The sequence below is a fragment of the Arvicola amphibius genome, chromosome 1 (genome assembly GCF_903992535.2).
Source record: "Arvicola amphibius chromosome 1, mArvAmp1.2, whole genome shotgun sequence".
Lineage (NCBI taxonomy): Eukaryota > Metazoa > Chordata > Mammalia > Rodentia > Cricetidae > Arvicola > Arvicola amphibius.
In genome coordinates this window covers 30,254,931-30,267,621 of record NC_052047.1, presented here as the reverse complement: position 1 = coordinate 30,267,621, position 12,691 = coordinate 30,254,931, and the positions used below count along the sequence as shown (strand labels likewise).

Genomic DNA, 12,691 nt, shown 5'->3' with positions numbered 1-12,691 from the left:
TTGAAAAGCAAAATGTCTTGATGGGCTAAGTAAACAAAAGTCAAGCCAATTCATTTCCAATTTTGGGAGAACCTAACCTACCATTTAGGAATAAACAGGATCACTACACAGGACAAAAGACTTTTTCTTCAGTGGCTGACACGTGCAAGCTAGATTATGAGAACAGACACAATTCCCCAAAGAAAGAGTGTTTTCCCCCAAATGACAGTACCTGGTCAAACTGTAGATCTTCACCCCTCTGAAGAGATCTAGATAACAGCTTCTCCTATAAGTAAAAAACAAAACAATACAGTTTAAATACAAAACATTAGGAGGCCTCCATGTGATCAATACTTTAGACTTAACAGTTCATTTTGCTTGTGTTCACTTTCCAGTAGGTCACTTTAAAGAAAGGAAAGCCTCCATCTTACCCTCGCAAAGCAGATGACTCCAATACTCCCATGCATGGGATTTCACAGCCACGCTCTAGACAGAGCAGCACTATTTATGACAAACAATTCTTTGACTAAGAAATGAAAGTTTAGCCCAGCAGTGGTGGTGCATGACTTTAATCCCAGCACTGGGGAGGCAGGGCAGGTGGATCTTTGTGAGTTCAAGTCCAGCCTGGTCAACAGAGTGAGTTCCAGGACAGTCAGGGCTAGAAAGAGAAACCTGGTCTCAAAGAGAGGGGGGGGGGGGGGGAGAGAGAGAGAGGGGGGGGGGAAGTACAACAAAGGACCTATTTAAATTAAAGTTCAAATGGCATCATTATGTTTTTATTAGTATGTTCGTTTATTCAACCAGTGCTGAATAGGTTGGGAATACAGTCGAGGGGTAGGACAACTGTGTGGGAGGCCATCAGTATGGGGGGAAGGCAGGAGGGAGTTTGGGACCAAATTGAACTATATAGTAAACTCAAGGCCAGTGTGGTTTATGGAGCACAAATTGAGTCCCGGTCTCAAGGGAGAAGGGGTAGGGAACATAAGTGCTTATGAATAGCATCCTCATACAGCAAGGTGGCCACACCTCTGAGGCCAGGTAGCTTGAGTTGAAAGCTGTCTGGAGAACGCAAGAGCTCTGTGCTTTTCTCATTTGAAAAAAAAATCAAACAAATAAACATAATGTTAAGTGCTGTTTTCAGAAATGAGCTAGTTTAAGGTGGAGTGGTGGACTGTCTAGTTCTATGACTGAAACTGTTTAGAGAAGAAACATCAGTGGGTAGGCTGACTGCGAGCCACTGCTCTAGAAAACGCGTTTATTGCCCCTCCCTCCCCAAAACATCACTTAGGTGTACACACGCTGAGTCAGTTTTCCTTGGTGTATAATTAATTCCCTCTTTGAGGAGGGCTGGTGGATGTATAGGCATTTTGTACATCAAGTCTATTTTTAAACACAGATTTATTTTTTGTATTTACCTTTAATTTTATGTATATTGGTGTTTTGCCTGCATGGATGTCTGCGTGAGGGTGTCAGAAGCCTTGGAACTGCAGTAACAGGCAGGTATGAGCTGCCATGTGGATGCTGGGAGTTGAACCCAGGTCCTCTAGAAGAGCAGCCAGTGCTCTTGATTGCTGAGCCACATATTTTATGTGTGTATTTGCACATGAGTGCAGGTGCAAACAGAGGTCAGAGGTGTGCAATCCCCCAGACTGGGCATTACAGGCAATTTGACCTCAGGTAACTCTCCCTCCGGGAGATGTCTCTGGCCCGTGCAAGCACCTTCACTCACGAGCACACGCCTACACACAGACACATACCAACAAAGTGGAAATAATAAAACAAGTCTTAAAGATGTGCAGGATTCATTAAGTCTGTAACTTGACAACTGCAGTTGGTTAGAACACACCAATAATAAACCCAGTCACCACTAGTGCATCAATGCCACACTGAAGAAATCAAGGCACCTCCCTGTGGTGTCAGTGGGCCACCAGCAAACCCAGCCTGAAATTCTCCACTCTCTCTCCCTGTGTCTTCCATCAGCCCGTCTGTCTGTTGTCTCAGTCTGAATCTGTGCCGGCCTGAAGGCTGTCTTGTGACTTTGTCCCCATGTCTGTGTTTTGTTGGATCTGTTTGTGCTTAAGAGTGTTCCAAACAAAGGAACTCACTCTGTATTTACTGAACAGTGCAGAAGGCGTCACATGGGGAAGGGATGAGGGACATTGTACAAAAGTCTTGAACAGAGTTTCCAAGGGATTAAGTTACTGGCTCCAACTGGCCACAACTGACCGAATAACAAGAGTATTACAAGCATCCCTGTTTATCCAGCACTAGTAGTATCTTGTGTTCAATATTTATGGTAGAAATTCATTTATGAGAAATTTTTTGGCTTATCTGCTGTTTCCCACAAATGATTATCAGAACACTAGTGTATTTATTACTGGGGGTCAGGGGCATGAAAGACTACAAAACTTAAGATTGTGTCTATGCATTAGCTTAGGGAAACCCAAGGCAAGGAGGGTTGGCTGTTACACTCTTCCCTTCAAGGCAGGTTAAACAGGCTGAACACACAGTAGGACAGCAGTCCTAAGTCTAAAGTGACTTTAAAGTGTATTATTAACTCTGGCTGTGAGGTCCGGCAAAAGTTCCAGTCTCTCAGAATGGAAGAGACAGTTTCAGAATATTGCATTCCCCAACAGTGAGAAGCAAGAAGTTACAAAAGGATGTCAACTAAGATGAGTAAAGACCACAGTTTCTTCTACTGTTTAAGAACAACAAAGATAGCGGGGCGGTGGTGGCACACGCCTTTAATCCCAGCACTCGGGAGGCAGAGGCAGGCGGATCTCTGTGAGTTCGAGGCCAGCCTGGTCTACAAGAGCTAGTTCCAGGACAGGCTCTAAAAAAGCTGCAGAGAAACCCTGTCTCGGAAAACCAAAAAAGAAAGGAAGAAAGAAAGAAAGAAAGAAAGAAAGAAAGAAAGAAAGAAAGAAAGAAAGAAAGAAAGAAAGAAAGAACAACAAAGATAACAAAACCTTCCAACCGATTAGAAGAATTTACTATAATTGCTAAGCAAAGGAAAGGAATGTCTTAATGCTGAGTGAATTTGAACTGAACTATTTAGATAGGCATTTCCTATCTAAAACTTTCTGGATTCCAGTAATGTTCGTTTTATATATTTAGACTTAGGTGGTCAGTATAAGAGAGGCTGATATCATACATCAAAAGGTTTTACACTGGAGCTGGGGATATAGCTCTGTGGTATGGAGTGTGTGCTTCACACACACACAGCCCTGGATGTGATGCCCAACACCACCAAAAGGAAACAGGATGTTCCAAGCCTGCGAACACCCGCAAGGAGCTCATGGTCAATGAAAGGAAATCATTTTCTTCCAGGGTGTAGCCTCTGGTAAGGTGCCCGTGCTCCTGTAAGCAGCTCTAAGGAAACTCACTGGGTTATTAATAAAAATAAAAATATGAAAGCAAGCCAGGCGGTGGTGGCGCACGCCTTTAATCCCAGCACTCGGGAGGCAGAGGCAGAGGCAGACGGATCTCTGTGAGTTCGAGGCCAGCCTGGTCTACAAGAGCTAGTTCCAGGACAGGCTCCAAAGCCACAGAGAAACTCTGCCTCGAAAAACAAAAAAAAAAAAAAAACAACAAAAAAAAAAAAATGAAAGCAAAGGGGAGATTAGTTTAGAGGAGGAAGGCAATTGTGGAGAGCAGGACACAAGGGCAGTGCGGGGTGAGAATGACCAAAAGACATCATGATGGAATACAGATGAAGACGGTGTGAGACCACTATTGTGTATAGTTAATATATACCAGTAAAACATAGGACTACAAAAACAACAGTCTGTGACTCTTTAGATTTTGCTATAAAAGTTTACCACCTAAGATATAAGGCAGGAAGTATATTATAGAAATGTTAATTTGTTTTTTCACAAAAAATATGGTATTTGTTCTCTGAGGGAGAAATCTATATGATAGCCATATTTTGTGGACTGTATGCTTCAACAGACAAAGGACAAAAAAAGGAGCTGTTTTTCCCTCTTCTATTCTGTATTGCTTTGCTCCCACTGTGCGCAGTGTTCATGCTTTAGCCCTAGATTCTAAGAGCCAGGCACTATGATGTATTGGGGATATAAATTAAGCAAAACAATGAGTCCCCACCTTCAATGAGCTTAAGAGTATAGGCAGGCTGGAAATACAATTCAAAGGCAAAGTGCTTGCCCAGCACTCTTGAGGTCCTGGTTCCTCCGCCCCTCCCTACACACACACACACACACACACACACACACACACACACCTAAAGAATCATACCAGTATGTAAGCACAAACTGAGGCAAATATTGAGAACAAAAACTAAGTGCTCTCTGAGACTGCTCAATAAGACTTATTTAATTGGTGGACTGAAGAGGTAGGGTCTACCCTTCCCCAAGTGAAGAGGCACCATCCAATCAGCTGAGGGTAGACTGCATTGAGAAATACATATACATATTTGTGACTGATTCCTGTTAAAATAAAATCACAAGTCTATATACCACAGTTATAAAGAAACCCTTTACATGTGACAGGATCCACGACCCCTGAGATCATTGAACTCCAAATATATCATTTCTTTCTATTTGTGTTGGCAGAGGTTTCTGTCCTGTCTGGTCCCGCAGCCACTCAGTCCCAAAGAAACACACAGAGGTCTACATTAATTATAAACTGGTTGGCCTATTAGCTCAGGCTTCTTATTAACTCTTATAACTTACATTATTAACCCATAATTCTTGTCTGTGTTTGCCACGTGGCTTGGCACCTTTTATCAGGGAGGCGTTCTCATCCGCATCCTCTGTGCCTGGGTGACAACTGCAGGGTTAGCCTTTCCTCTTCCCAGAATTCTCCTCTTCTGGTCACCCCACCTATACTTCCTGCCTGGCTACTGGCCAATCGGCATTCTATTAAAGTAATACAAGTGACAAACCTTTACAGAGTTCAAGACCATTGTCCCACAGCATATGTGTTTATGAAGACCTGTGCGAAGACCCATTGTAAAGTAGGCACAGTAGAAGTGGTATGAAAATACAATGGTTTGTAGTTATTTGGCTGTGTGTGTGTGTGTGTGTGTGTGTGTGTGTTTCAAGAGGCAAAGATGGTTAACAGACATGAAAAATGATAGGCTGGCATAGAGTATGTGGTGTGCATGCCTGTAATCCTAGCACTCTAGCAGAGACAGGCGTTCAAGGCCACGCTCAGCTACACAGTGGATTCAAGGCCAATCTGGGCTCCATGAAATATTGTCTCAAGAAAAGAAATTTCTACTTTCCCCTGTTGGAAGTATTTCTACTCTTTTAGGATTTTTTTTAAAAAGATTTGTTTTTATCTTACATGTATGAATGTTTTAACCTTGTGTATTTCTGTGCATCATGCATGCCTGGTGCCCACATAAATCAGAAGATGGCATTGGACCCTTTGGAACCAGATGTTTGTGGGCCACCATGTGAGTGCTGGGAACTGAAGTGCTCTTAACCACTGAGCCTCCTCTCAGTCCTCAGATTTAATTAATATAAAAATCAAGCCAGGTCGGGCGGTGGTGGCACACACTTTTAATCCCAGCACTTAGGAGGCAGAGGTAGGTGGACCTCTGTGAGTTCAAGGCCAGCCTGGTCTTCAAGAGCTAACTAGGTCAGGCTCCAAAGCTACAGAGAAACCCTGTCTTGAAAACCAAAAAAAAAAAAAAAAAAAAAAAAAAAAAAAAAAAAAAAAAAAAAAAAAAAGCCAGGTGGAGGTGGCGCACACCTTTAAGCCCAGATCTAGGGAGACAGAGGCAGGCGGATAAGGGATCTAAGGTTCAAAATACATTACATTCTATCTTGCCTTGAACCTACTAAAACAGCAAAAACAACCTTCATAGAGAAAGAAAGAGAAGGTAAAAAGTGTCAGGAGAGGATAATATCTCACCAAACAATGACAGTTTCTACCTAGGGAGGCAACAGGGAAACCAGAGTATGTTCCTGCCTTGGGTCACCAGTCACCCCGTCCAGCGACATGCTGAGTGCCTTACACTCTGGAGATACAACCATGAAAAACTAGAAATGATCCCCACCCTCGTGCAGCTGACCACAAACTGAGAGCACAGCAGGAATCTATGTGAAGGACAAACAAGGACGGGAGGGGACAGATTTCAGAAATGACCGAGGAGACAATGTCATTTGAGCACAGCCACAGGGAAGCTTGCTGGCAGAAAGTGAAGGAAAGGTAACTCAGGTGACGTTCTTGGGCTTCAAAGGGCTCAGGACCTAGAGAACTGGGATGCTCTAAAAGAACCACCGGAGTGAAGACAGAACCAAGAGGGTTGAAGATGCAGTACGGTGCTGACCCACCAGGGACAAAACCCAGGATTCGACTTCTCTTGTAGACGGGGCTGGCCTCGAACCCACAGAGATCCTCCTGCCTCTGCCTCCCAAGTGCTGGGATTAAAGGCGTGAGCCGCCACCACCACCTGGCTGGACAAGTGTTTTTGAAGAAGTGTCTGAATCCGCTTTAGAGTCCCCTTCACCACCTAAATTTGGGGGTAGTGATACTTTCACAGTAGACACAGGGCACCTGACTTCCTTAGCGAAGGGCAAAATGGAGAGGTACCAGCTATGAGAATACAACTGCAGATGAGGTCTCACCCCAGAGACAGGTGATTAATTACAGCCAAACTCCCACCATGCTGGATGGCTGTGGTGGGTTGGTTATGAACGGCCCACACCAGCTCATACACCTGAATGCTTAGTCATCAGGAGAGACACTATTAGAGACAGTTTGGAGGTGTGGCTTTTTGGAGAAGGTGTGGCCTTGCTGGAAAAGGGCTTGAGGGTTCAAAAACCTACGCCAGGCCCAGTCTCTGTCTCTCTTTCATTCTCTGCCAGAAGATTAGGATACAGCTCTCAACTGCTTCTTCAGCACCATGTCTGCCATGCTTGACCATGCTACTCACTATGATGATAATGGACCAAGCCTCTGAAACCGTAAGCAAGGTCCCAATTAATACCTTCCTTTCTAAGATCTCTTCAAAGTAGGAACACGGACTCAGAACACTATCCAAAACCCAAACTGTCCCATTCAGGATATGGCAGGTCCTCCCATGAGACCCTGAATGGCCTCTAGAGGAGGAGCTGACAGAGCCCATCCCAGTGACTACATGGGAAGATCATGTTGTGTGTGCACTGCTCCTACAGTCAGAGCTTTAGGGCCTCGTTCATGAAAAGAGCATGCTAAAGTCCACATGCCAGAGCTGGGAAGAAGGTTTAGCAGTTAAGAGCACTGGCTGCTATTGCAGAGGACCCGGGTCCAGTTCCCAGTACCTGCATAGCGGCTTACAACCACCCGTAACTCCAGTTCAAGGACCTGATGCCCTCTTTCGGCCTCCACAGACCGCAGGCCCACAGTGCACATACATGCATGCAGGCAAACTACTCATATACATAAGAATTAAATAAATAAATCTCTTTAAATTATTCTGGAAAGCATGCCAGCAGACGGTAAAAACAAACATAAAGATACAGTGAAACAAACCCAAAATAAAATGAGAATATTTAATATTCTCAAATAACAAGGTAAATCGGAGAGCTTTTGAAATGCAGGCCCTGAAAGAAGGCACAAGGTCTGAATCAGCCTGTGACAGGCTAACATCTTGTCTTCCATCTTCTTTCTAGCCACTGACAATAGACACAATTAACAGGTAAGCCTGGAAAGCCAAGAAGTCATCCATCTCAGCAAAAATTCTTGGACTGCCTAGCATGTAGGCTGTGATTTCAATCACTCCCTGCCCTTCTGGAATCTTCCTCCTAACGCACAAATGAAATTAGGGGGAGAAAATCAAGCCCGGCTCCACCTCGATGGCCTTTGTAGCCTTCTTTTATTTCCATTCCTTCCTCGGGAATGAAGAAAACCGATTCTATCATTTCCCTGCAGATTAGGTTCCTGCGGCTTCTCGGCAGCCTGCTGATCTGACTGACCAGGAGCCAGGTCAGCACTGTCCACTTGACAAGCTGAGGGCTGTTGTGCTCAATCGGAAGCCTGGGAGGCCTTTCTAGAAGAACCTAGGGAGCCATGTGGGCGGCTGCTTATTCTCTCAAAGGGTAGAGAATAAACTTAAACAGATGAAAGCACTCGAAGCTATTGTCTACATACTGTCGTAGGGTTAGGTCCATGTGTCTTCATTATCTTGATGCTATAGATCTGCAGTCTATATGGACCTGCCTAGAAATACAAACTAAGCTGCCTGACCTAAATAAGGTGGAACTGCTTCAGTAAGTGGGATGTCATGGGTAAAAATCTATGCGCTGTGATGAAGGTTCAGGGGCATTCTTGGTACGGCAGGGAGAAGAGGCAGGAACGCCCTTCTCTCAAAGTGTGATAAAGGGACAGCAGCATCCATGCTACAATAGCATATTTTTAAAGATTCATTAATTTTTATCTTAGTATACAAGTGTTTAGCCTGCAGGTACGTCTTGTGAGGGGGTCAGATTCTCTGGAAGTGGAGTGATAAGATAGTCACTAGCCACTGTGGGTACTGAGAACCAAACCAGGTCCTCTGCAAGAGCAGCCAGTGTGATGTGGGATTCCCCTCTGTATGCTGTGAATAGGATTGGTTAATTAATAAAGAAACTGCTTTGGACCTACAGCAGGGCAGAACTTAGCTAGGCAGGAAAACTAAACTGAATGCTGGGAGAAAGAGGCAGAGTGAGAGAGAAGCCATGTAGCCCCGCTAGAGACAGACAGGCCAAAACCTTACCCAGTAAGCCACTGCCATGTGGCGATACACAGATTAATGAAGATGGGTTAAATTAATATGTAAGAGTTAGCCAATAAGAAGCTAGATCTAATGGACCAAGCAGTGATTTAATCAATACAGTTTCTGTGTGATTATTTTGGGGCTGAGCGGCTGGGAACCAACAAGTGGTTCCTTACAACACCAGTGCCCTTAACTGTTGAGCCATCTCTCCAGGCTCTCGGCATGGAAGTATAACTTTATAATCTCATTTTAGGATTATGTAGCAGGCACCCCTGAAATAACCTGCTAAATGAATGAGTAAAATAGCACCGACTATTCCGAAGGAAGACGTTTTAGAAGCTCTGCCTTCAACAGTGGCACTTAGTCTTCTTAGGTACACAGTGCCTATTAGGGCTGAACACATGGTAAAGTGTAAGCTTTTGTGAGCTACCTGCGCCACAGACCATCCTGCAGTCGACACCTGGATCCTGCCAACACGTAACCCTCACCAGGGAAGAAAAATAACCAACCACGATACGACATAGTCATACATATGTGTATATGTGCATAAATACATATTGACATATATCGTGTACAAATTAAAAGGGAGCAAGGGGCTAATTTAGAGACTCAGCCATACTAGGTAATCTTCTCATACATCCTTTCAGTCTCAAGACCTTAAGAATTTCAAAACCATAATTCTATCAAGAATATGGAATATTTGAGACTTGATAGGCCCATAACATATGAAACTGGTGGTGTTGTTTTCAGTGTGTGGTACAAGAAGAAAATTGAAGCCGGGTGATGGGTCCTGGTCATTCGACACCCTACAAAGCTCTCTGAGACTTATCATACGAATTTTTTTTTCATTTTCTTAATTATAAGCTATTGAAGATGGCTCTATAGCTATTCATTATATCATTAAAAGAGCACTGAAAAGAGAAATCAACATTCTGTCGATTAAGCATATTTATAATTAAAACTTATGGTTATTAATTATATCAACAAGTTTTATAATTCTTATGTCTTAAAACTCTAAGCCAGGTATAGTGGTACATGCCTCTTATCCCAGCACTTGGGGGGGGGGGGCGCAAAAACAGAGGGATCTCTGAATTTGAGGACAGACTGGTTTCCATAGTGAGTTCCGGGGCAGCCAGGGCTACCTGGTGAGATTCTGTCTCGAAAAAACAAAAACCAAAGTAAGAAAACACTTTATATGTGTGATGCAGTGCTATAAAACACGTATGTGTCTGTGTGCCGGTATAAGAAAAGCATTAATTTGATGTGTAAAATGTAATCCCAGAATGGAACACACAGTTCTGGAATACACATCCGGCTGACTTTGGAACCCCGTAACAACACATCACCTCACTGGTACCTTTACCGAGAAGCTTCCTCGACTTAGTGACTAGGAAGGAACTCACCTTCGCAATCAGTTTCCTACCTAAGAAAATTCTGAGCATGTGTGCTGACGCCGCCTTCCACTCTCCTAGGGCATCAACCTTCCTCTCCTGTGCTCCTGTGTCTCCGTCCTGAGACAGCACAGCAGACTGAGACAGCACACAGGTCCCAAAGTCAGTGTGATGCCTCACTCCACCATTTCCTGGCCTTTGGCCTCAGGAGAGCAACAATCCTCCAAGTTCCACCTGGCAGTGAACGCCTACCCCGAATCCAGTCGGGTAGGAGTCAGCGAGCTGCAGCAGCTACAGTCTATCTTCATCAACCTCGGTCCCTAGCACTGCAGAGCACATTCACTCCCTTCAAACCCGCAGGGCAACATAAGCACCATCTGCATCCCCAGTGCTACCTGACCAACTAACATCACGAGGTTAAGCCTGTTCTCTTAACAACCAGGCTGCCTTACACAAATCCAATCACCTCGCTTCATTTAATTCGGACTGTCTGTGTATTTGGCAATGATATGTCTACTTAGTCCTTAACTTCTTTTGATATCAGTGTTCTTTCAGCTTCGAGGTCGAAGATGCCAACAATCACCATCTCTTAGGAGATCTCCAGAAGAATTCCCAACCACCAATCAAGCCATTCCACATGGCCAGATCGCCAGTAAGTCTAGTTTAATACAATTGAACGAAAAATGCTCTTAATCACCTAAGGGCTTCAAGAGGCTCCCATGTACCTTATGGGAGCCAAGTCAGAGGGCACTGCCACCTTCTAAGATCCCAAACAACTGTCACTCTTAACTAACTCCAGGGCTGCTCCTACTTAATCCACCTCAAATGCCACTGACTCTCTCTTCTGCTTTTAAGGCCCTGGTTCGTGCCAGCCTGAACTATGTACGATAGTCTTCTTGCGTAGCTGGCCATGCTCTTTATCACGATCTCAGTCTCTAACTGCAGAATCTTACCCACACATTTATTTTGGGCAGTCCTCCTCATCACAGCCTCCAATCACTTCTCATGTAATATCAGTGTAAAAATATGTACGTCAGCTACGGTGGTACATGGCTCCATTCCTGGCACTCGGAAAGCACAACTGGATCAGGAGTTCAGGGTCATCTCTGCCAATATGGCAAGTTCAAGGCCAACCTGAACCACATGAGACCTTGACTCAAAAATTATAATTAAAAGAATGAGCTGCTCTCTAGGGTGAGTTTGCTATAGCCTTTACACCAATCTGTAGAATAGTCCAGCTTCTCTTTCCTGTCCTGTTAGGTTTTATTGAGCCACACGATTTCCACCTGTGCAGCCACTTCTTTCCCTTACTTATCTCTAAGAATTTATCAGAGCGGATTCTGAAGCCACTGCTGCTGTCAGGATCAGCACTTTACAACAATCCTAGCCCTTAAATGTGTTCAAGGATATTATTCCCTTCCGAAAATTCGTATTAAACCAGCTAATGCAAAAGTTAAGAAAGAAAGAAAGAAAGAAAGAAAGAAAGAAAGAAAGAAAGAAAGAAAGAAATGAGATTTATAGATGGTTCTACTTACCAAGGGTTCAGCCATTACAACTTCAATTTTCTTTTCAGCTTGAACAGCAAATTCTGCAAAGAGGCTCTTGATGACATATTCACCAGGCTTGACATCGGGGTCAATCGTGATGTTTGACATGATGCTCTTCTTTCTTCCCGACGTGGGATGCAGGCTGGAGGCAGCGCAGAACTTATTCACTTTGCTGACTGGAGCTGAAGCTAAAAGTCAGAGAAACAAAAGAGCCCTGTATGAATAACCAGCTCCGCAGAGCCTACTCCATCCACCTCACAGAACACGCATCTCGCCAACCCCTCCCCGATCTCGTCTCACTCACCATTCTCCCTGGTTCCCTTTCCGGGCTTGCTGCTCTAAGGTCTGCCTAGCCACACGTTGTGTTTACTATGCACTGCAATTTCTCCACTTTGTTCATGTGACTTCCAAACCGTCAGGCATTCTCATCTGCTCTGTTTGGGCCTAGATGATTCCCCTGTACCTAGAAGTGCCTGGCACACTGCAGGTGCACGACAAATACTTATTGAATAACTGGACTCTGGTCAGATTGTCCAGAGCAGTGGTTCTCAACCTGTAGGTCGCAACCCCTTTGGCAAACCTTTATCTCCAAAAAATATTTACATTATGATTCTTAATAACAGCAAATTCACAGTTATGAAGTAGCAACAAAAATAATTTTATGGTGGGAGGGTGACGAGGAACTGTGTTAAACTTGAAGCATCAGCAAGGTTGAGAGCTACTGTGCTAGAGTAATGAAGAAAATTAAAGAGAAAGCGAAACAAGTACATGAAACAGGAACGGGATTGGGAGCCGAAAGGTGATACCTCGGGAAGCATGCGCACGAAGGTCGAAGAAGCCACACCTAGGTGCAGGCCTAAACGATGGAAGGGGAGCAGAACAAAGCAGTGGGGACTGAACACACGTGGACAGAAGGACAAGGGTGGGCACGGGGTGGAGGGGGATGGGCGGAGAGTCAGCACGCGGAACACAGAGGGCCCTTTAGGACGCCGTGAAGAACCTTTCCATGGAAAGAATTAAGGTGGGGAGGGGTGGGATCTGACTTGTCCTTGTAAACCTCTCTGGCTCTT

The 12,691-nt window shown here is 44.4% G+C and overlaps 1 protein-coding gene across 8 annotated transcripts in view; it reads right to left on the bottom strand.

The window, feature by feature from the left end:
* Fryl (FRY like transcription coactivator) overlaps nucleotides 1-12,691 on the bottom strand; it is a 232,418-nt gene that overhangs the window by 109,601 nt on the left and 110,126 nt on the right. For all 8 annotated transcript variants that reach the window (XM_038321732.1, XM_038321751.1, XM_038321741.2 and 5 more), the window contains 2 exons: nucleotides 11,610-11,809; nucleotides 212-265 (listed from right to left, as the gene is read on the bottom strand). In XM_038321732.1, coding sequence (XP_038177660.1) covers nucleotides 212-265; nucleotides 11,610-11,729 — 174 coding nt within the window. In that variant the 5' untranslated portion in view covers nucleotides 11,730-11,809. The remainder of the gene's footprint in view (nucleotides 1-211; nucleotides 266-11,609; nucleotides 11,810-12,691) is intronic.